At 39.5% G+C, this 21,492-nt stretch overlaps 1 protein-coding gene across 7 annotated transcripts in view; it reads left to right on the top strand.

Moving 5' to 3' along the window:
• BASP1 (brain abundant membrane attached signal protein 1) overlaps window positions 1-18,325 on the top strand; it is a 50,514-nt gene extending 32,189 nt beyond the window's left edge. For 5 of the 7 annotated variants that reach the window (XM_040674082.2, XM_046917031.1, NM_204116.4 and 2 more), the window contains exon 2: window positions 16,696-18,325. In XM_040674082.2, the coding sequence (XP_040530016.1) occupies window positions 16,705-17,439 (735 nt within the window). In that variant the 5' untranslated portion in view covers window positions 16,696-16,704 and the 3' untranslated portion in view covers window positions 17,440-18,325. Of the gene's footprint in view, window positions 1-11,124; window positions 14,595-16,695 lie in introns of those variants that run through there. The other 2 variants (XM_046917021.1, XM_046917024.1) reach the window with 2 other exon arrangements.
• The last annotated feature ends 3,167 nt before the right edge of the window (window positions 18,326-21,492 follow it).

Below are 21,492 nucleotides of genomic sequence, written 5' to 3'. Positions count from 1 at the left end.
TCAGTATGGACAATGGCACCAAGTCATTTCATTTTCTAAATTGCTGTAATTCCTCACACTTAGGTGTTTAGAATACTTTAAACCTGTGTTTAGCTTTTGTCAGTAACTTCAGCCCTCAGATTCTAAATGTCCCTTTCTTGGCAGCTCTGCTTATTTTTGTGCTTTAATCTTGCTGAGAGCTAAAATGTAGCTGCAGAGAAAAAAATTAGCCTAGAATGAAAACAAACAAGCATTTTTATGCCCCTTTTCCACCGAATGTCAGTGGAAATAGAAATTATTCACATTCCTCGGTTAGATATACACCTTGACCCAGTGATGCAGAGTAACTATGTACAGTTGAGATGCAAAATCCTGTAGCTTCTCAAGAGTACATATTTATCTTGCATGTAAAGTTTTGTTGAAACTTTACACTTTGCAGTGATGCAGAGTGATGGAGAGTTTGCAGAGGTGGATAGGATTAATAACCCCCAGGAACCTGCTGCGCCCACTTGTGCTGGTTTCTGATCAGAAAGTGGGTCCTGCTAATACAGACATCTCTCAGCAATACTGTGCAAAAGCAAGGGTTGTAGGGTGTCTGTACAATAATTTTCAAGATCAGCAATGGAGTGTGGAGCCTTTCAGAGCTGTAAGGTTGCTGATCTTACCAGGCAGGATGGAAAATAACAGCTCTGCAATGCATTCCCATTGTCTGTGGATAACCATCCATTGAGAATGGACACAGATAAGCAGGCTGAAGACATACCTGAATGGGAATGCCAGGTAGTGTAAAGAATGCAGAATAACATTTTCTCTTTCTTTTGTGTGTGTATCTGTGTGTGCATATGTGTGCATGTGTGTGCATGTGCCTTTCTAGCAGCAAATAAGAAATAGGAAGAACACCCTTTTCTGAGGTCTCATTACCTCTCAACAGGCTCCAGACTTTGTTTCCTGGTCTAACATCTGTCTTCTTAGCACAAGAAAGTTTATGTGCCCAAAGTCACTCTCCTCTTGCTCCCTTGTCCTGCCTATTTATTATCAGAACTGTCAACTGCTTGATAACAGCATATGAGGAAAGACAGGGCTTGATATTTTCTTAGGCATTAGACTGAGGTTGAGTTACAAATCGCTGATTGAAAGTCAAGTTGTTATTTTATCCTGCTGTAATCAAATATCTAAATAATTGTTGCACGTTTTGTGGCTGAGTAGTAAGGCTTTTTTTCCATATGCTTAATCACACACACTGAATATTTGTGAGCCCAGTGGTGCATTCCGCTCCACAGCATTGTGCTGAGGTGCTCATTACAGGGAGGCTGTAAACCTCAGAGATTTACAGAGGGGCAGCGCTGTTGTGCCTCGTGAATATAAAGAATATGCTTTCAGTAACCTTCTAAATAATATTTAAAGGTTGTTATAGCAGTCTGAGGAGGGTGATGCTCAGCTAAGCAGAGTTAATTGCTCTCAGTCTGTATAGGCAAGTGGCCATTTACAACTGTACAACTTCTTTCCCCTGGCCATTAGACACTGATATGCATCCAGGTCTACCACTGATGCTAATGTATTCTATCTGCTGCTTGGTAAAATGAGTGTATTTCTGGTAACTGAGGATCATAATGAATAACTGTAGATGTCATACAGTTGGGCTGCATATGAAACACATGATTTTTGAAAAAAAAAAATTTAAGTAGGAGGTTCAACAAACCCTGGCTCAGCATTCTTTGATCCAACTGCTAACCTCATTTGTAATGCTAGCAAACTCTCTATTTTTCTTGGTTTATTGGAAGGGAATTGTATTGGCAAATGCTGGAGATGTGGTTGAAAGTCCCAGCTAAACTTCCCTCTTGTAAGTACAGAATCTAGTACTTAGTACTCATTTGAAAATATAGAATTAGAGGCAGATGCTGAAGATTAACTTTTGCTGAGCATTTGTAAGCATTACTGTGTAGTTCCTTGAGTGAAACTGTAAAATTGTGCTTAGTGCTGGTGGCATTTTGTAAAGACTGATTTCTGGCTTAGCACTGCTTTTTGTAATTATCTTTAAAGGAAAAATCAGAAGGAAAAACATGTGAAAATAAAATTTGGTACTTAAATAGAGTTGAGGAAACTCCTGTCTCTTCAGAAATACTGAAATTACACATTAAGTTTTATATATATTACTTGGTGCAACAGATAATATCACCAAATTATTCTGAACCAATTTTAGAACTACTGTTGTTCTAATCAAGCATGATAGCAAATAGTTGTTTGCTAATCACTAAAAATAGGAACAAGATTGAAACAAATATCCAGGAGAAACAGTAGAAATGGTCTAACAGGCAGTCAGTTTCAAATTCTGAGGTTGTCATTTGTGGATTTGTTCAATGCTATAAAAAACATAAATAAAATCAAATGATTGCTATAGTGCTCCAGCTGGAAAATCACTCAGAGCACCCAAAATATCAGTTAATTGCAAATGAGCAAAAGAATTTATGGGAAAACACTCCAGAAGCTCAGAAGATGAAGAGCTAATAGCACCAATCATCTTGCAGTGATGCACTGTGGCAAGCTTGTGGGCAACCTTCTCAACATTAAAAAAAAAAATCTGTAAAGATTTTTCAGAGATCTTTCTTATTTAAACAAAATTACTCTTGGTGTTTTGTTTTAATTTTTTTTTTTTTTAAAGAAAGTTTTGGATTCTCCATGTGCTTCCTATGGAAAAAATGTTGGGAGCAGGTCTTTTCTCTACTAGTAATGATTCCGACTCCCAGCTCTCACTGCTGACATATTGATTACAAGAGACTCAGTTCTTGTCTCTCCCATCATCAACTCTTCTGTTCTCTGTATGGCAATCTCCCATCCACAGCTCTTCTCTGTATGGCAACACTATAGGGTACTTTGTCAGGTTAGTAACTAGTGGTGGTTTCTTACCTACTGAATGTGCAAGGTTAACTTGTCATACTAAAGCATGCTAAATGAGAAACATTTAAGGAAATACTAAAATAAATTTAAACACTCATTATCCTGAATACCACGACAATGCATAAAATAAATTGCCATTCAGTTTTTAATGAATGCTTCAGATAGTTTTTCCTCCTTGCAGACATTCTGTGTTCCTACCCTTAATCATCTAAAGTCAGTGATGTCTTAAGAAGCCAGGAGACAAAAACTTGTATATTGTTGTAGGACTCTTCCAGGGATTTTCTCGCTAAAATGAGGATTCAAAAATGGAAGGATAGATTATTTTTCTAACAAATTCTAGCACCGGTGCTTTAAATAAACTCAAACACTTTGAGGTTATGATTGAAGTGTGAGCTGACAACTTATGAAAATGAGAATTCATAGAAAATGAGTTCACTTGAAACTGAGCATCGTGTGGTACTGATCTCATATGATTTAATTTCTTTGACTTATCAGTTCTTGCTCAGCCACGACTCTTGGACCAAATCTGTGCTCTTGGTCTTATCTTAGAAAGCTTCTGAAACTCCTGAATACAGGCTGGCTTGAGTAGACAAAGGTTTGGAAGCCAATTTACACAAATTTGTTTTCCTTCAAATTCCCAAATCCAGCTAGTCCCTGCAGAAGAGCCTTCTGTTTCCCGCCCTATTGAGTACCGCGTTCAGCAGCACTGTGTTGCAATGTCTGCTTGATATTTAATCACAACTTAAAGGAAAATATTTTTAATTTTCATGACTTTCCATTGTTGTAACGATATAGCTGCTAAACACAGATCTACAGATAGGAAATGCAGCTTCTGCAATGTGTAACAAATATAACTCAGAATTTTCAAACTTTCACAGTCTTTAAAAAGGTCTTGGAAAGTTAGTGAACCAGTTTAGAGCTTCCTCTTACATCTGTTCATATTTGAGTGATTGTTTCAAAGAGGAAGGCCCTTTTAACAAAGACATGCATTTAATTAATAAATACAGCAAAAATGCAGCACTAGCTATGATGTCTCAGCCCAGTGCCTGAAAACTTAGTACAAGCAGGTTCAAAGGGATTTGCTGCAGTTTTTCAGGCATTCAAAATGTTCTATTTAAGCAAAATTACTTTATTTTCTTACATCTGTCTTTAATAAAGTTCTAAGATGGCTGCCAAGCAGAAGCTTCATCTTTATCCAGCTGGATTCACCTAGGCTTTCTTAGCTTGAGCAAAAAATCCTTCTCATCAAAATCCTATTCATCACGTGAACCAAAACTGACTGAAATGTGTGCATTTGGAACTATAAATCAAAACATCCATGTACAGATATTCTCAGCCTAGAGGCATAATTGCAAAGGAGCTTGATTCCAGAAGGAGCTTTCAGTTATACTTGAAAATGTTCAGAGATGCTTTACATCTCCATACTATATTAACAGAGCACTGTAAAATCAGGATGAGTGACTTGTTCATTACAATATTCTAATATATTTCAGAGATAGTAATTTAGTACAATGCAGTATGTAGAACAACCTTCTCTAATGAAGAGATTTGGGGTGAAGAAGTCGTATGAAAAGAGTTTATGTTTTAAAACACGGAAAATTCTCTTTACCTCTGCACCTGCTGGGTGCAGCCCGAGCTTTCCTGAGGAAGAAAAGTGATGTTACCAATATTCCAAAAGAGAAAGTTAGATTCACATGAGCTGGATTTTCAGCAGCAGCTGGAAGAGATGGGAGTAGGTTCTGAGCTCATGCCTCCTACATTTCCAGATTGCTGTGGAACCCCAGAAAACAGAGAGAGGGAGATATTCTCATGATTTTGGACTACATTACAGTTTTATTTCAGTGATACTTGTCTACATTTAGGTTTTGGAAGGTAAGAGCTCATCTGCCATTTTTACCATGTTGAGCTTTGTACTGTGACAGCTGCCAGGAGCTTGCTCCAAGGGATTTTGTCTCACTGTTCAAGGATGGCACATTTCATCTTAAAAAGATGAGTCCTGTCCCACAGGAACTTGGTGTGATTTTAGGGATGACTGGAAGGTGAGGCTGGTTTTTTAGACTTGAAGAAAAAGGCAGAGCTGAGATGGGCCTCACATACAAAATAAGCGTGAATGGCAGGCTATGACAAAATGTAATGGTGTGATGGTAGTTTTGCATAATTTCTCTGAGTTGCTATAAATAAAGAGAATAAGCCTGTCACTGTATGATTTCTATGTTTGAATAAAGTGTTAGATTTTTCAAGAAGAGTGTGTGACATGAGAGATATTTGCACTCACTAGCAACCAGAATAAAAGGACCCCTGTTTTTATCGTCGTATATTCACATAGAAATTTGAGGGGATACTAGTCAAGACTTTGAAAATAAATCATTTTTTATATTTCCTTAAGCTAATAAGTAATTAAATTGAAGCCTTGTCCCTTGGTAATGAAGAATTGCTGAACTGAAAGTGGGCAGTGAAATTGGCCCTGTATGAAAAAAGAAAAAGAAAAAGAAATTAATTCTGTTTAAGAATAAATAACAGAAGAAACTGTATTGTGGTATTGTTTACCAGTTACTCATGATTCAGAAATAGAAGAAATAACACAGTCAAAGGTTGCGACACCTAAGAGACTTAAGTGAAGATTTTGGGTTACAAGTACTGTTAAAACCAGTCACGTGTTTCTTGATACATATTTTTTGATATTACCTCACTTAGCATTTTCGAAAGTAGTACAGACCTGAGAGGTTAATATTTCTAATATTCTAATATTTCTTTCACATTTTTCACATCTCCATTGCAATGAAAGACTTTTGCCATTTTAATCGTGAAACAGCTTAGTTACATTTTATACTGTTTGCTTGCCTTCTTTGGTTAGAATAGATAATTTTCAAATAGCCATGAACAGAAAACTCCTCGAAGTGAAGGAATGACTGTCAGAACTCTCCACAATTTTTTGTACAGCATGTGGGCCTTCAAAGGTAAGCTCTTTTCTGTTACATGGTCTGAGCAGACCAAAGCTGTAAATTGGCATATATACAACACTGATGGAGAGCTAGCCCACTTCAGGAGTAATATAATCTAAAGCAATTCTGAACTGCAAAAATTGAAATGTGGCCACATTAATTTATCAGTTACATCTGTAGGCACAAAATGCACGTCCGTGCTCAGATGACACAGAGAAAAAGGGACTACATCCAACTTCACAATTATCCCTACAAAGCTATTTTTGTTTTGCTTTCATTTTGTAAGTTTAAATCTGATATCTCTAAGATGGTCAGATTTCCTACTGATATTTAAATGTAAAATTAAAATGAGCTGTTTTACGTAGAGGAAATATACACCCGATCACTTTTCATGATTTCTGGTTTTCCTTTGATTCTTTCTGCATTGCATTTTCTTCTGTTTTTTTTTTTTCTATAGCCACTAGCTTGGGAAGATTCTGGCCGAGTAATTATTAAATTGCGTTTCTGTCTTGCTTGGTTTGAACACAAATCCCTTAGTGCAATTCAGGGACTGAACTAGCTACTGACTTTAAATCTTGCCAAAGAAACTTGCTGGCCTTCAATCTTATGCAGCCTTCCCTCTCATAGAGCTGACATACCATCCCTGTATACACTGTACCAAAACCAAGCCAAAGAAAAGAAAAAAGATACAGTCAGTGAAGAGGTCAGAAAGAAACCTAGGCAATCAACCTACATCTGGAGTCTCAAATCCAAGCTTACGTGTCTAACAGGCTAACACATGACATGGTACGGCCTATATCCTGGCTTAGCTCTTATGATGGAATTCTAAGAAACACTTTATGTTTTCAAAGTGGATTTCTCAAAGCAAACCGTTGTCATGTTGAGACACAAGACAAAGCTCTCTAATAGACAATGTTTTGATTCTGCAATGCCCTGTGTCAGCTTGTGCCACTGAAAGTTAAAAGCAAACTCTGCCTCTTTCCTCAGAGTCATCTGTGGCACTCTCTAAACACATACAACTTACAGCAAAACGAGTGTAATAGGCTCCACAGGACAGTTTGCTGGTATAGTTCTTCATCTGGTTCAAGAAATGCAACTCTTAATTTCTGAAGGTTTGGAGAGCATTGCGAGTCTTAATAAAAAGATTGCTTAGGGCATCCTGTTATTTTGAACAGCCATTACAGGAATGCAAATTAGTAGTGATGAAAATGATGGAGAATGATGGAGACCTTTGCAAGAAAAAAAACAGAAATCAGATGCTTGATACTCTTTGCTTGCTAGTGATTGTTGTATGCACGTTCCATGTTATTTTGATAATCTTCCCTCTGTGACTAGAGTGAAACCAGTAAGTTAGGTAATTTCAATGCAATGCTTTGATTAAAAAAAGAAAAAAAAGAAAAAAAAAAAGAAAAAAGATCTAAAAAGTTAAAATCCAGCATAAGCATGCTTTCTAAATATAATCAAAATAAAGTCAGTTTGGAACATAAGATTTTCTTCCGTGTTATGTGTATGCTGTTGAAAATATATATATATATGTATTGTACAAGTGTAAGAACCAGGAAATGAGAATGATTGAAATGACAAACTTTGTGTAATAGGGAAAGCTACAGCAATGTAGAAAATGTAAGTGGCACAAAAGAGTATCCAGGAATATGAGTGCAAAAGGTTTTCCAGACTGCTAAGCATGCTAGCTTGCATTTCTGCCATTTTTTTTTGGGCACGTCTTCATTATTACGACAGAGCTGTGAGAAGCTGAGAGCTGATAAGGTGCTGACATTGATACTGTGCTCATAAGGGGGAAGTTTTTCTTAACAGCACGAAGTATACTTGTAATTCAGCCCAAAGTCTTGCAGAGTTTCATTACAGGTAGTTTTAAAGTTTTGTGAAACATGACTGGGCTTGTGTACATTGACTCCAGTACAGAAGTTTTCACTTAAAATGAAATTTCGTATGCAGGATGAAAAGGCAAAAATTGTTACTGCAGGGAGAAATGCGGCAGCTCTTCAGGCAGCTGTAACACTGACTTCAGGAAGTCAGTGTAAAATCCCCTCTAAGTGCTGCTGATGGTGAAAGCAGGTGTTGTGCTGACCACCTCCAGATGGTTAGTTTCTACCAAAGAGGCCTGCTGTGTAGCTCTGTTCCACAGCCACATGTGCCCTCAGCTTTCTAGTACAACGTTAAACTTTCAGGTATGTTCAGAACAATGTTCCGATGACAAATTTAACTGTCATTAGCAGTTGTGAAATAACTGGAGGATGAAATGGCCTTAATTCCTCAATTCATCCATAAATCTTCACTTCTGAGGAACGTCATTGTAGTGTTCAAGGCCAAAGTTATCAGGAGGATGGGAACATTGCCACCACCTGATGCAGCCACATGTTCTGTGACTCACATTTGGGAGAAAAGAACTGTGGGTGCTTTTTTAAATCAAGCTACTACTTCCAGTGTCTGATCCTAAAGCTGTGGTATCTGCTGGCGTACCGTGTGGATCTGCAATCGTTTCTTTTGGAAGGAAATGGAGAAAAGCTAGTGGTGAAGCTTACCCCATGTTCATAGCCATCCTTTAGATGCTCTCTCTTAGTTTTATGTCCTTCCTATACTGTGGCACCCACCCTGCATGCAGTGCTGGAGGTGAGGTCGCACAGCACAGAGCAGAGGGGACAGCCCCTCCTCCCGCCCTGCTGGCAGAGCTGGGCCTGGTGCACCCCAGGGTACGGTTGGCCCTTTGGGCTGCCAGGGCACGCTGCTGCCTCAGAAACAATAAGATTTGGTTCATGATTATAAATGTGGTTTCACTCACTGCCTGTAGTAAGGCTATTATGCAAACATAAGAAGGAAAATATATGGCCTGAGGTTTGTTGTGACCTATCCCTGGTCTGCTGTATCTGTTAAGAATTTTAATTCCAGTTGTAGGACGTTTCCTTACAGCTGGGGCACATACCCAGTGCTGTTTTCAGTGACCAGCCTAGAGTTGGGAAAGAAAAATTCCAAAGAATTTGGCAATCACACTGGAGAATCTATTTTCAAAGTAAAAATGGTAGTTCCAAGATTTGAAAATTAATGTATCTATTTCTTCTAAGTATACTGCAACTTATGTTCTGAGGACTGTCTCAAGTTTGACTGAAACTAGTTTGACCGGTTAAATGGGCATTAAAGTAATAAGGTTTTTAAAAGTAGGGAATATTAAACAGATATAATGTAAATGTAGAGCCCCATAAATGTCTCCAGTACATAAAGTTTAGTATAAGACTGCATGTTCCTTTTTCAGGATGAAGCTAGAAAAATATAGGTGATAGATATTATACTAGAAAAAAATCCTTTTCCCACCATACAGTCCCTCCAGGATGGATGTCTTTGCACTTCTATTCTTCACCAAGATTGTAGAGCAGAGGAGGAGGATATTTTCATTGCTTACTAGCATCTGACTGTTGCAATTTTGGAGTAGCTCTTTTGGAAGCACTCAAAATGGCTCAGGGGTCTGCAAGCCTTAGCAGTACATTTGTGGTTGAAGATTGGTGACAGAGACAGTGCTGGAGGGACAAAATCTGAGTAAAAAGTAAATCAGAAGGAAATTGTTCTGTTACCTAGGATTTTATCACCTTGAATGTTTTTGTAGTTAGGTGTGGTGGTGATGTGTAAAGAACTTGAAGGAGACAAAAAGTGGCTCACCATAATTGGAATGATATGTAAGGAATCTTGCCTCTCCCTCTGCCGCGAGTACCCTTGGGAACTGAACAGTTAGAAAGATGTGGATAATGAGCACCTCTGAAATTTGCATCAGTTCCTATTTAGGAACTTAATTCTAGGGTGCAGATTAGAAAGCTTTGGCTAATGTAAAGTATTTTTTTTTAAATGCTTTTCGGGGAGCCACACACACAAAAACCAAGGTGATGTTACAACTCAAAATGAATAACAAGAAGGCATAGACTTATGTTTTTGGCTTATTATGTCAAGCTAACTTTGAAGACCGCAAACTACTTCTACAGAAGGTTTTTTTTTTTTGTAAAATTAATCCCAGTCTCTGCAAAACAGGTGTTTACCACAGAGTTCCCCCTTCCAACCATGTGCCTAACAATACTGTGATTAGGATCTTGATCTGGGGCAGGCTGACTTTTGTCTGCATGTTTGTATCTGCATGAACATGTCCGTATGCTGTTCTTATTGCTTGACAGAAAGAATATATGCAGGTAATCTGAATAGAAGAGAAATGCTTTGCAGATGAGGTAGGTCTCCAGCCTGTAGGAAGACTGGTAGACTGAATGGGGAGATGAGGGAAATCGAAGTGGATGGAAGCGTTTTTAATTTCAGCAGTCAGAACACTGAACAAACTGAATGCAAGGCTGCAAAACACCTACATCACCCTTTATTTTACACTTCCTCTGTGCTGGTCAGTTTTTAAAATGACTTCTATTTTTGTACAAACAGTGCAAAACAGGCTTAGAAGAGCTTCCAGAGATGAAACCGGCGGCACTGGCAATTCTGTCTGTGCTACTGGGCAAGGCAGTGTGTGTGTGAAAAAAGATGTGGCAAAACCACTGTGGTTCTGATTTGAAATCTGCAATAGACAAGTATCAAATAATGCTAGCTCTAAAACTCATCAGACAGGGACAGTGGCCTAAGGTGAATTGGAGTAATGCTACTTCTATCCATATTAGCTGGTCTGATAGAAGATATGATCTCTGCCTGCAAAGCACAGCCTTGCCTGAGCTGAGCAGGAGTTTGCACACAGCAGAGCATCATTTCCATGCTGCTTGTGGAACAGAGAAGGTACAGTACACTGCTACAAGTTCTGCTCATGTGTATTAAATGGCTTTACAACCAGAGAAGCTAAGGGTGTAACAGCCTAAAGAAATGAAGTGTACTTACTGCATTCAGGAGGCTGCTCCTACAGAACAGCTCTGCAGCACGTCCTCATACAGCGCACAATTCAGCATTGCACAAGAGTGGTTTTAGTAGAGGATAACATGCATAAAGATTACTTAATACAGCACCTTGATGCGTGTATGTCTGCAGAAGCTCCTAAAGCTAATGTAGTGCTGGTGTCTGACCAGCCAGACTGAGTGGTGGACCTTCCATGGCTCTGTGCCTCTGGTCTCAGCTGAACAGTCCTCCAAGTGAGGAGGACAAGCTTTTGATAGCTGCTATCAATGTAACACAAAAAATCTTCATCACTTCTTGATCAAATAATGGACACCTATTTTTACTTAGGAATTCTGCCTAGCTAACTAGCAAAGATGAATTATGCATGTGAAGTACTTGTGGTTTCAGGTCGATGCTAATATGAGTCGATAATTTCAGCAACGACATCACAGACTTCGCCTGTGATGAACCTGCTGATAGATTCCTTACCTATGAATTAATACATATCTCAGAGCTTAAGTATTTCGCTTGGATCTTAGTCGTTCTCAGGTATGAATTTTTAATTTCCTTTCAAAATAAGTATCACGTGTTCATTAACTTTTATGATAACTCATTATACTTCTCAAATGAACCAGTTACTCATGTATGAATTGTTAGATAGCCAGACACAATTTCATATCTGCCTGCAGTGTGTTTAAATTATTATAACCCTCTTAATGACAATCTATTATAAATTGTCGTCATTTACATGTGTTAATGACAAATGGCTTATATGAAAAAGTATAGTGTCATTCCCATTTTTGTGTGGTGTGTGTCCCCAGGACTTTTAAAATAACCTGAAAATAAAAGTTCCTCTTTAAATAAATAAAAAAAAAAAAAAAGAAATTCATCAAATTAAACCCTTAGACTGGCAATACTACTTCTTAGAGGTCTTCTACTGGCTGCATATTAAAGATAATTGGACAATAATAAAACTGGCATTGGCCAGCAATAAACACACTTAATTGTTAAGTTTTAAGGATTCAGCTTAAAACAACCAGAAATTCAAAGACCACAGGACATGTTTTATTGTGTGCATCTAATGAAACAACATCTTGTTATGTTCAGATACATGCAGCTGCCATCACAAAGCTGCAGGTGAGGCATTGCATCAGCTGTCCAGCCCCTGGAATTGCCAGCTATATAACCCCTGAGACAGGTCTCCAGATGAGAGATGGTCAGGGTCCTGCTTCCTACTGCCTCCCTCCCACCAGCACCACAACCTGCCTGACCATGAGAAATTGTTCCTATCCCTTTTCTAGAACATGAGGAGAGGAGAGGAGAGGAGAGGAGAGGAGAGGAGAGGAGAGGAGAGGAGAGGAGAGGAGAGGAGAGGAGAGGAGAGGAGAGGAGAGGAGAGGAGAGGAGAGGAGAGGAGAGGAGAGGAGAGGAAAAAGTCACTGCTACTAAAGTGTGACAAGGCTTGAACCTGACTGAGACGTAGCATTTCTACTCTATTAATTCCATGTAATAGCAGAGGAAAAGGAAGATGTGTGAGGATAACTGAGAGACAACAGAGAAGCAGGTCTTTGTGGCTAAAAGACAGAGTTAGAACCAAATTCTATAGAGGAGGTTGCTATAAACATCTTCTAAAATTAACCTGGTGAACTGTCGGGGTTGGTGAGATAGGAGCATTCGTGTACGTGTAAGGGGAAGCATGAAATTGTATTTCATATCTTAAGAAGTAGTAAGTTCTTCTTTTTCTTTCACAAAAGTTTCAGAAAATCTTTTGAAAATTATGTTTGGAAATCCCTTTTTTTTCCCCCTCAGTTCCTATGTACACGCTTGTATGAAAATTTCCACTCACTTTTCAAAACAGAGATGTAAAGATAATCAATGAAGTGTAGAGATGCAAAGCTTTCTTCAAGATTTTTTTTTTAATTTATTTTGAGCAATTGGGGCTGAGGCAGCTTCTGGGATCTGCATTTCCTTTGATTTGGAGTGTTGTTATCCTGCTTTGGGAGGAATGTGCATTTTACTGCTCCTGTATGCAAGTGATGTGAGATAACTCATGCCTGGGAATTGGCTTGCTCCAGGGCTATTTTGGACCAACCCATCACAAGGGCCTGCATTGCATTTTGGGCAGCAGGATTTCAGAAGGTACCTATTGCCTTCCTGAGCTCTGTGTTTTTGGAGGTGGACTGAGCTCCTCACAATCCACATGAAGTTGAACAGGAGCTTTAGAAATTTAGCTTTGGAAATCAGATGATGGTAATTTAAAGGTGCTCATCTGTAATTTTCATCCTTTTGTGATGCACTGTTTTCTGTACTGAGGATGGGGGTGGCAGGAAGTCCTCGCTTGTCCATTTTTGTGAGAGGCAGATCATTTCATAGGATGTGAGTGTTTGCTAAATGAAACTTTTAGGAAGTTTTGTGCACTTAAGAAAACTAATTGTCCAGACAAACCATAACTGACAGAAGAGAGAGAGGGAAAGGGGTTAATTATAGGAACTTGACCATTACAGAAGAACAATTGAAATACAGAAGTTAGAAATAATATTTTCTTTCCCAGCTTGTGTAAGTACATGCTTCCTCCGTTCCAGGGACCCACTGCTATCCTATCACCTCAGTCTTCAAACATTCTTCTGTGAATTCTTCTTACTGCTGTTATGGTCTTATGGACATTAAGTCTTTTTTTTTTTTTACTTTTTTATCCCAGGAAATCCTGATTATCACAAATGTTCCATTTTCAAAGTATTTAACATGCTCTAGGTGAGCTGTAGACATGGTATTTTGTAATGCAAATACTGCCAGATTATTTCTTCTCTACAATGAGGAGAGATACCTGTGCCAGCTCTCCATTCTCTTTTTGCTTTCTAGAGGAGAATGGAAACTTCAGGATAAGCAAAATGACCAGCAGCTCTTAGGAACTTGAGAAATCTTGTTCCTCTTTAGACGTTCTCTGTAGTGCTCACTGGGTCTGTTTCTTCCTCTTTGAGAACACTGCAGACAAAGCACACTAAGCACACTGAAAAGTAGATGAAGTCTTTTATGACTTTGGAGTGTGGTATTTAACTTCAATTTTCAGAAACACTGATCTGCCAACTGGTTCATCACAGGTCCCTGAAAATAACTGATAATATTGCTGCTTCCTATATCAAAGCTTCTAGATTGTCTCTAGACATTTTTTCTGTCAGTGAAGAGACACAGCTCCCAAACCCTGTTCCATTTTGCAGGAATGGTGCTCAGCACCAACATTTTTGAGAACCCTCCTTTTGAATATACTTATTACAAAGTGCTTCACTGGTAGCTTCTGGAGCTAAAAACCACTATGGGACAGTGGCAGAGCAAGTAACTAAAGGCATACTTGGCTATAGCTTATAAAAGTAAGTAGTTGTAGACAAGTTTTCTTCAAGGCCTGTCATTCACATTTCTTTAACTACTGTCATTCTCATTTTTGTTATCTTTTATCTCTTTGGCAGGGGAAGCAAAGAAGTCCTCACTCTTGCAAGTGTTAGTGTATAGGTAGTAATGCAGGGTAGGCTTAACACCGTATGCATAGAGGCCTTAGTGATTTAATGCAGTTTGCCATTTCACTTGTGAGACATTTCACTGAGGTATTTTCTCAAGGAGTTTTATTTGAATAAATGTCACTGTGGCAGTTTTCTTTCTCCCTTCCTCCTTTTCTCTCTCTCTCTGCTTCTTTTACTTTGAATGCCTGTTTTCATAAACCCACCACTGCTTAGACAACAAAGTGACCTGATTGGCAGCAAAGCTGAATGACTCGGATGAAGAGACAAAAACCAGTGTTGTACACTTAAGACAGGACAATAATTCCTTGTGAATGTTTTCAAGAAGGATGCTGGCATCCAGCCTTCATGTGGCACCAGGCAGTATTATCCCTACAGTGCCTTGGTCTGTGTGCTAGGCTTCTTCCAGGTACAGTTGGTTTTCTGAATGCTTTATAAGGTCTGCTTTTTACCTGCTGCACCCAGAGACCCTTTGCTCTGGAAAACAGGGACCAGAGCAGCATCTGCCTGTGATAGTGGAGTACATGGGACTCTGACTGGAGAATGTACTGGAGAGCTTCTTTATGCCACTGGGGTTGCATGTTGGCTTGGTATAGTTGTGACAAAGGCTTTTAAATGGGGAGATTCAGGATTTGGTGTCACAAGGAATGAATCTGTTCGGCTATAAAGTCCATTATGTGCTGTTATGGCAGTCCATTTGTAACTGTAAATATTTACTAATAGAGCGTAATGATAGTCTCCATCTTCTCCACTTTCTTGAGCCAGCTGGCTGTGATGCAAATTGAGACTCAGCGATTTCTCATCTTACCTCCGAGCAAAGACAGCACATGCTTCTGTTCATAGGTTGGGAGCACTTTTCTCATATGAATGCTTCTCTGCTTATTAAGTTCCTTTGGCATATGCATTCTCTAGCTAGCATTATCCGCAGTTAAAAGCTTTTTCTTTTTCTTTTTCTTTTTCCTTTTTCTTTTTCTTTCTCTTTCTCTTTTTTCAGGAAAAGGTAAATCTTTGTGAGTTCCTATACAGTGAATAGCAAAATCTGGAAAAATACAGAAGATGTGGCAAATAAAATTAGGTTTCTCTGGGAAACAAATATGGGCTTAATTAGGGATTGCAAATTGGGATACACACATGAATTCAGTATAAATCTATGATCCTGCTGACTTGAAAAAAGCCCTTTCAAATATTTCGGCTTTAACTATACATAAACAGTAAGCTGCAATAATATTTCTGGAGTATCAAGAAGGCTAGAAAACAACTAACATCCATATTCTTCCCCTAAATAGCTAAAGACTTGGTATCTCTGCCTTGAAGGTAGAGATTAGGTTGCTCAACTGCAGCTCTGTGGAAGTTAATCCTTTTAGTGGCATTACCCATAAAACCTCAGACAATAAAGTAGTGTTTTAGCAATACTAGATTACCACTTTACAGGGCTGTGTGCAAACCCATCAACAATACTGGCAGATTCTTCTTCTTGAGAAAGGTCTCTGCTGGAAAACCATTGAGAGGCAGCTGGTTCTCATTGATATTTATAATAATTTACTATATAGCATTCTGTGAGCTCTTGTCTGTATTCACAGTTTTGGAAAGTGTGAGAAAAAGAGAAAGCCTACAAGACTATATACTTTTTTAAAACGGAAAATGAGAATGATTCATCTCCACTTGGAAAAGCTCTTACATATTTGTTTAGTAGTATTGTGAAAAAAATTTCTTTTCAATTGTTTTTAAACAACATGAAACAAGGAAATTATGGTTTTGTTAACCTTTTGCTGAGGATGAACAATACCTTTGTTTTAGTATGAAGAGTAACTTTCAGGCAATCCTAGGGATTTTCAAGTCCATGAGGGAAGCAGTGTATCTGAAAGCATTTCCTGTTTTAATAGATTCAATTTGCTCCCAGGAACTGTGGAAGATTTTAAATATTCTTAGCAAAGACTCCCACACGTATGGTATATAAATACCTATACAGTTACACGTGCTCAACAATTGTAACCATATCAGCTCTACTAAGCAGCTGAATTGCATACCTGATCACTTCTGGTGCTTGAAAACATGGGTCAAAGCATGCGCCTCTCTTTTTCCTCTCTGCTTTTTATTGAGTGATATCATGCAGTACACATGCCCCTTGCTGAGGGGCAGCGATCTTGCTGTAGTTTGTGCTCAGCATTTCTGGTCTGTATCTATTCCTCTGTGTGTGACCGTGAGGCGTGATGCGGATGAGGTCCTCGGTGTGTGTGATGCCCTTCTCTTGATGGTCTTGGAGCAGGACTGTCCATAAGGGATGCGGTAGTAGTCCCGGGAGTGCAGTGCTGTGGGGCTGAGCGGGGTGGCAGCCTGGTGGCAGTGGTGCTCATCACGTTGGGTGTGTTTGGATGCTAGCAGCTGACCCAATGGTTGTAGTCCCTATTTCAAGAGACTGAATTGTTTTTCCTATAACTCACTTGATCAGCTTTAGATTCTCTTGGTGATAAACACTTTGAATAACCACCTCTTTATTTTATCTGTTACAGAGCTCCAACATGGGAGGCAAACTGAGCAAGAAGAAGAAGGGGTACAGCGTCAATGATGAAAAAGCTAAAGACAAAGACAAGAAGGCTGAAGGAGCAGCAACTGAGGAAGAGGAGACTCCAAAGGAGGCTGAGGATGCCCAGCAAACCACAGAGACCACAGAAGTGAAGGAGAACAATAAAGAGGAGAAGGTTGAGAAGGATGCTCAGGTCTCTGCCAATAAGACAGAAGAAAAAGAAGGGGAGAAAGAGAAAACAGTGACCCAAGAAGAAGCCCAGAAAGCAGAACCGGAGAAGTCAGAGGCTGTTGTCGATGCAAAAGTAGAGCCACAGAAGAACAATGAACAGGCACCCAAGCAAGAGGAGCCAGCTGCAGCCTCTGCTCCTGCTGCCAGTAGCGAAGCACCCAAAACTTCTGAGCCTAGCAGCGATGCAAAAGCTTCCCAGCCTTCAGAAGCCACAGCTCCCAGCAAAGCAGATGACAAGAGCAAAGAGGAAGGGGAAGCCAAAAAGACTGAGGCTCCCGCAACGCCTGCAGCCCAAGAAACTAAAAGCGAAGTGGCCCCAGCTTCAGACTCAAAACCTAGCAGCAGCGAGGCTGCACCTTCTTCCAAGGAGACCGTAGCAGCCACAGCAGCACCTAGTTCCACTGCCAAGGCCTCGGACCCGTCAGCCCCACCAGAGGAAGCGAAACCTTCTGAAGCCCCAGCGACTAATTCGGATCAAACCATAGCAGTGCAAGATTAAATTGGACAGCCTGTTGAAACAACCACTTAAAACAACCTGTGTCTTTTTTTTATTTTTTCAGCTATACTAACTCATTTCAGATCTGAAATAACAAAAAGTATTGCCCAGAAAGAGAAGGAAAAAAAAGGAAAAAAAAGGAAAAGGATGTCCCATCAAGTTGGGAGGGAGGGAGGGGGGAGAATCCAAATAGTATTTTTGTGGGGAAATATCTAATATACTTTCTGCCAACTTGACACAAGTCCTGGATTTAAAAAAAAAAAAAAAGAAGAAGAAGTAAAATAGATGGATGTCTGAAAGTACAGCACATCTTTTGTATCTGAACTGCTGTAAATGCACTCCACCAATGTATCAAAATCTTCTTTTTGTTCTGTAATGGGGTTTGGGAGTGATGCGTTTGATTCTGCCCACTGGGTTTGTGCCAAGGCAATCAGATCTTTATGAAAGCAGTATTTTCTGTGGTTTTTTTATTTACAGCCTTTCTTATTTTGATATTTTTTTTATGCAGTGGATGAATGCCAACTTTCAGACAAAACCCACTTAGCTGTCCACATATTTCTCAATGCCAATCCTCCAATTCTTCCTCTCCAAATATTTTTTGGGAGTAAAAAGCATTCTCATCCTACTTAGCCTTCCTAGATTTCTCATGACGAGTTAATGCATGTCCGTGGTTGGGTGCACCTGTAGTTCTGTTTATTGGTCAGTGGAAATGAAAAGTCTGCGTTCATTGCAGTTCCAGTTTCTCTTCCATTCTGTGTCACAGACACCAACACACACTCATTGGAAAACAAATGAAAAAACAAAATGTACAATGGATGCATTGAAATTATATGTAATTGTATAAATGGTGCAACAGTAATAAAAGTTAAATAATTTAAAAAATAAAAAAGCGTAAAGACTGATTAAATCTCCACTTTCACCATAGGAATTTGGCAAAGGAAATCCTTACACCCAGAGCAGAAGCATTACATCTGGGTCTGCTGACTCTCCTACTTATAGCAAAGTAGAGATAAACAAAGTAAGGTCAGCCTCACAGTCCTAGAATCATGCTGCCATAAACCCCTGCTTCAGTAGCCACAAGCATTCCCAGGTGAGGCTGGAAGTGGCAAATGGACAGCACTTCTCATACATGTTTCATTCCAGGCAGAGTTGAAATGCCTCATGCCTGTCTAACATCCAAAAAGCACTCGTGCTGTTTCAAAGAGCCAGAGGCATGCTGGCTGGGTTTTAACTGCCAGTAAGACAGTGGATTTGATAAACTGATCTCTTAAGACAAGGCAATTGCATTTAATCCTAGTCCAATTAAAATATTCCTAGTGCTGATACAGGTTGTTCTTTTCCCCATTGCCATTGTGGAGGAGATGAAATGCAGCTGTCAAAAGAGGCTGAATCTGTTGATTACAATTAACCTTGTGTAGCTCAGCAGAGTTTAGCCTAGCAGAAACAACATTCCTCAGTAGTTTTGCTTTTTTGCCCCATTTTCACTCAGCAGATAACTGATAAGCACAGTTTCTTCTGAGCAGTGTACTTGCAGGACACAGATGAGGTGCAGAATTCACAGTACTGGTTAAAACAGCATTTTCAGCCTGTCCACAAGCAAGCTCTTGGACTGAGCACAGGTTCTGAGAGAAGTGGCCAATGGAAAACAGAAACACATATTGTACGCATTCCAAAGGGATACGGGGTCTTGTATTTAGTAAAGAAGTAAAGTAGGCAAATAGTGCTTTAGAATTATATACATTACTTCACATATTCTCCCTCCATACAGTGAGGATCATTCTCTTTACAGACTTTCACAATTCTCATCCTTTATTTTGTTCAGAAATTTGGGGGTCTTATTTCATGCTGGGGATAGCGACGTGCCTTGGTTCATCCAGGAAAAGCTTACTGGAACAGACAGCAGCAGTCCTCTTGGTTTCATATCAGGCCAAATACTTGCATGAATCCAGAACCACCATCAAGTTTTCGTATCCCTAATGTAACGGAGCCAATTTCCTGCATAACAAATCAAAATAAATTGGAGTCTTTTGCACAAAGATCGGTATTCTGGCTTAAAAAGAGGGCAGGGTTCTCAGATGAAAGAGCTGAAGTACTGCATGGCCTAGGCAGATTACCACCTTCATGGTAGTTCACCAAAGTTTTTGCTCATACAGCTGTCATGACCTACAGTATTCCTGTGAGGTCAAGTCTGTGGCTGTCTAGTAAACCTGTAAGAGCCCTCCGCCATTGTTCCCCAGTGTAAATGTGTCTTGGAGAGGGAAAACTTCTGCCCAGGACTCCTCCATGAATTTCATGAGAGGTCCAGGATGAAGAGGAGGCGTGCAGAGATCCTGCAGTACTTCGCAGTGACGCAGTACAGAACCAACGTGGTGCTGGTGGGACTAAGCTGATGCTTTGCCTTCAGGCTGGTAGTGCTTGCCAGTGGAGAACAGGTACGTAAATTGTTTACTGGGATGGCTGCAAACATGCCTACTGACAATAACACACCTTGTCTGATACCACACCCATTCACTTTCAATAAAATTTTCAAAGTAGCACTTAATCTCTGTTATTAAAACAGATGACAATCTATTTGACAATGCTTTGTTTTCTCTCGAAATGGCATGCTTAGACCTGGAGAGAAGGTCTTAAAGGTAGTCTTACTTTAATTCTGTGAGGCAGTTAAAAATACCCCTGTACCCCACAGCTGAATCCAAACCAAGCAGTTTTTGCAGCTGTTGACAGAATACTCCTCACATACATGCTGCAGTTCTCACAACTTGCTTGTTGAAGGAAGTTTCTTCTTGATGCTGTCAGGAGTGAAAGAGAATGTCATTCCATGTGACTGGAAATTGCTAACATACAGGCATAGAAGTAGGCACGTGTCATCGGGAAGCCGAGAGGCAGTGCTACCAAAAACTGATGCATTTCAGTGCTCGATCTTCTCAAAAACTTAAAAATTGCCATAGAATATTTTTAATTCTTTTTTTCATAGTCTTACCAAGTATTTAAAAGAGTGCAACTGGTAGAGCAGAAGCATTCCTGTTTAGACCATTACTCCACAGTGATGCTGCACCTGGATACACAAGGAAAGATACCGCCTCTGCTCAAAGAGCTCATCAATTAAGTATGTATGATGGGGATAATAGAAACATGAAGCATGTTCCTTTCCTGAAGTGGCACATGAAGAGGCTAGAGTCCTGTTTCTCTTCACCTCAGTGCAGTAGCTCATCTCCAAGATCCTCCTTTTCTGAGCTATAATCACTCTTTAATAACAGAAAAAGTAGGCAAAGGGTACTGAGCCAACAGACATATTAATGGTTTGAGTGTAAGCACATTACAGATAACCTCAAAGACCCAGCCCTTTCATGAAAGTGTGCCAAAGGAATAGAGAAACTTAACCCTGGGAAAGAACCTTTGCTATTGTTTAAAGCTCCTACAGAGAGGTGTTTGCAAAGTTTCCTTTGTTTTTCCTTGGAGATCCTCAAGACTTTGTTTCTGTCCCTTCAACAACAGGAAGATCAGTGCCATTGGCTTCAGTCACACTTTCACAGCAGCCACTGCTAAAAGAGGAGCAACTTAACCTTTACTTATTTTTATTGCTGTATATGAAATATACATGATGGTGCTTTAATAATGAAATTTTGAGATGGAAAAACAACTAAAATTATGTTAAAATACAGTGATATAGCCACATCAGAGCCACACTTACCACTTTTCTGAAACTGCTTTCTGTACATGTACTAATGTGTCTATATGGGATAGATACCTCTGTGAAGCAAGTTTAAAATAAAACATTGCAGGATGCACTGATGCTGTGTGTGACAGCACTTCTAGGTATGAGATTATACGACTGTGTGTATCTAAGGTTACCGGCTTTCCAGTTTGTTCTCCCTTTGTTCCAGCTCCTAACTCATGGGTGTCCAACCTTTTCACTTTCCTGGGCCATAATGAGTGAACAGGAATTATCTTGAGCCTCATACACAAAGGCCATTCCAAAAGTAATGCCTCCTATTTATTTCCATGGAAACTACAATTGATAGAAAGAGCATAACAACACTATTTGATAGAGCAAAT

The sequence above is a fragment of the Gallus gallus genome, chromosome 2 (assembly GCF_016699485.2).
Source record: "Gallus gallus isolate bGalGal1 chromosome 2, bGalGal1.mat.broiler.GRCg7b, whole genome shotgun sequence".
Taxonomy (NCBI): domain Eukaryota; kingdom Metazoa; phylum Chordata; class Aves; order Galliformes; family Phasianidae; genus Gallus; species Gallus gallus.
This window is presented reverse-complemented; position numbering and strand designations above follow the sequence as displayed.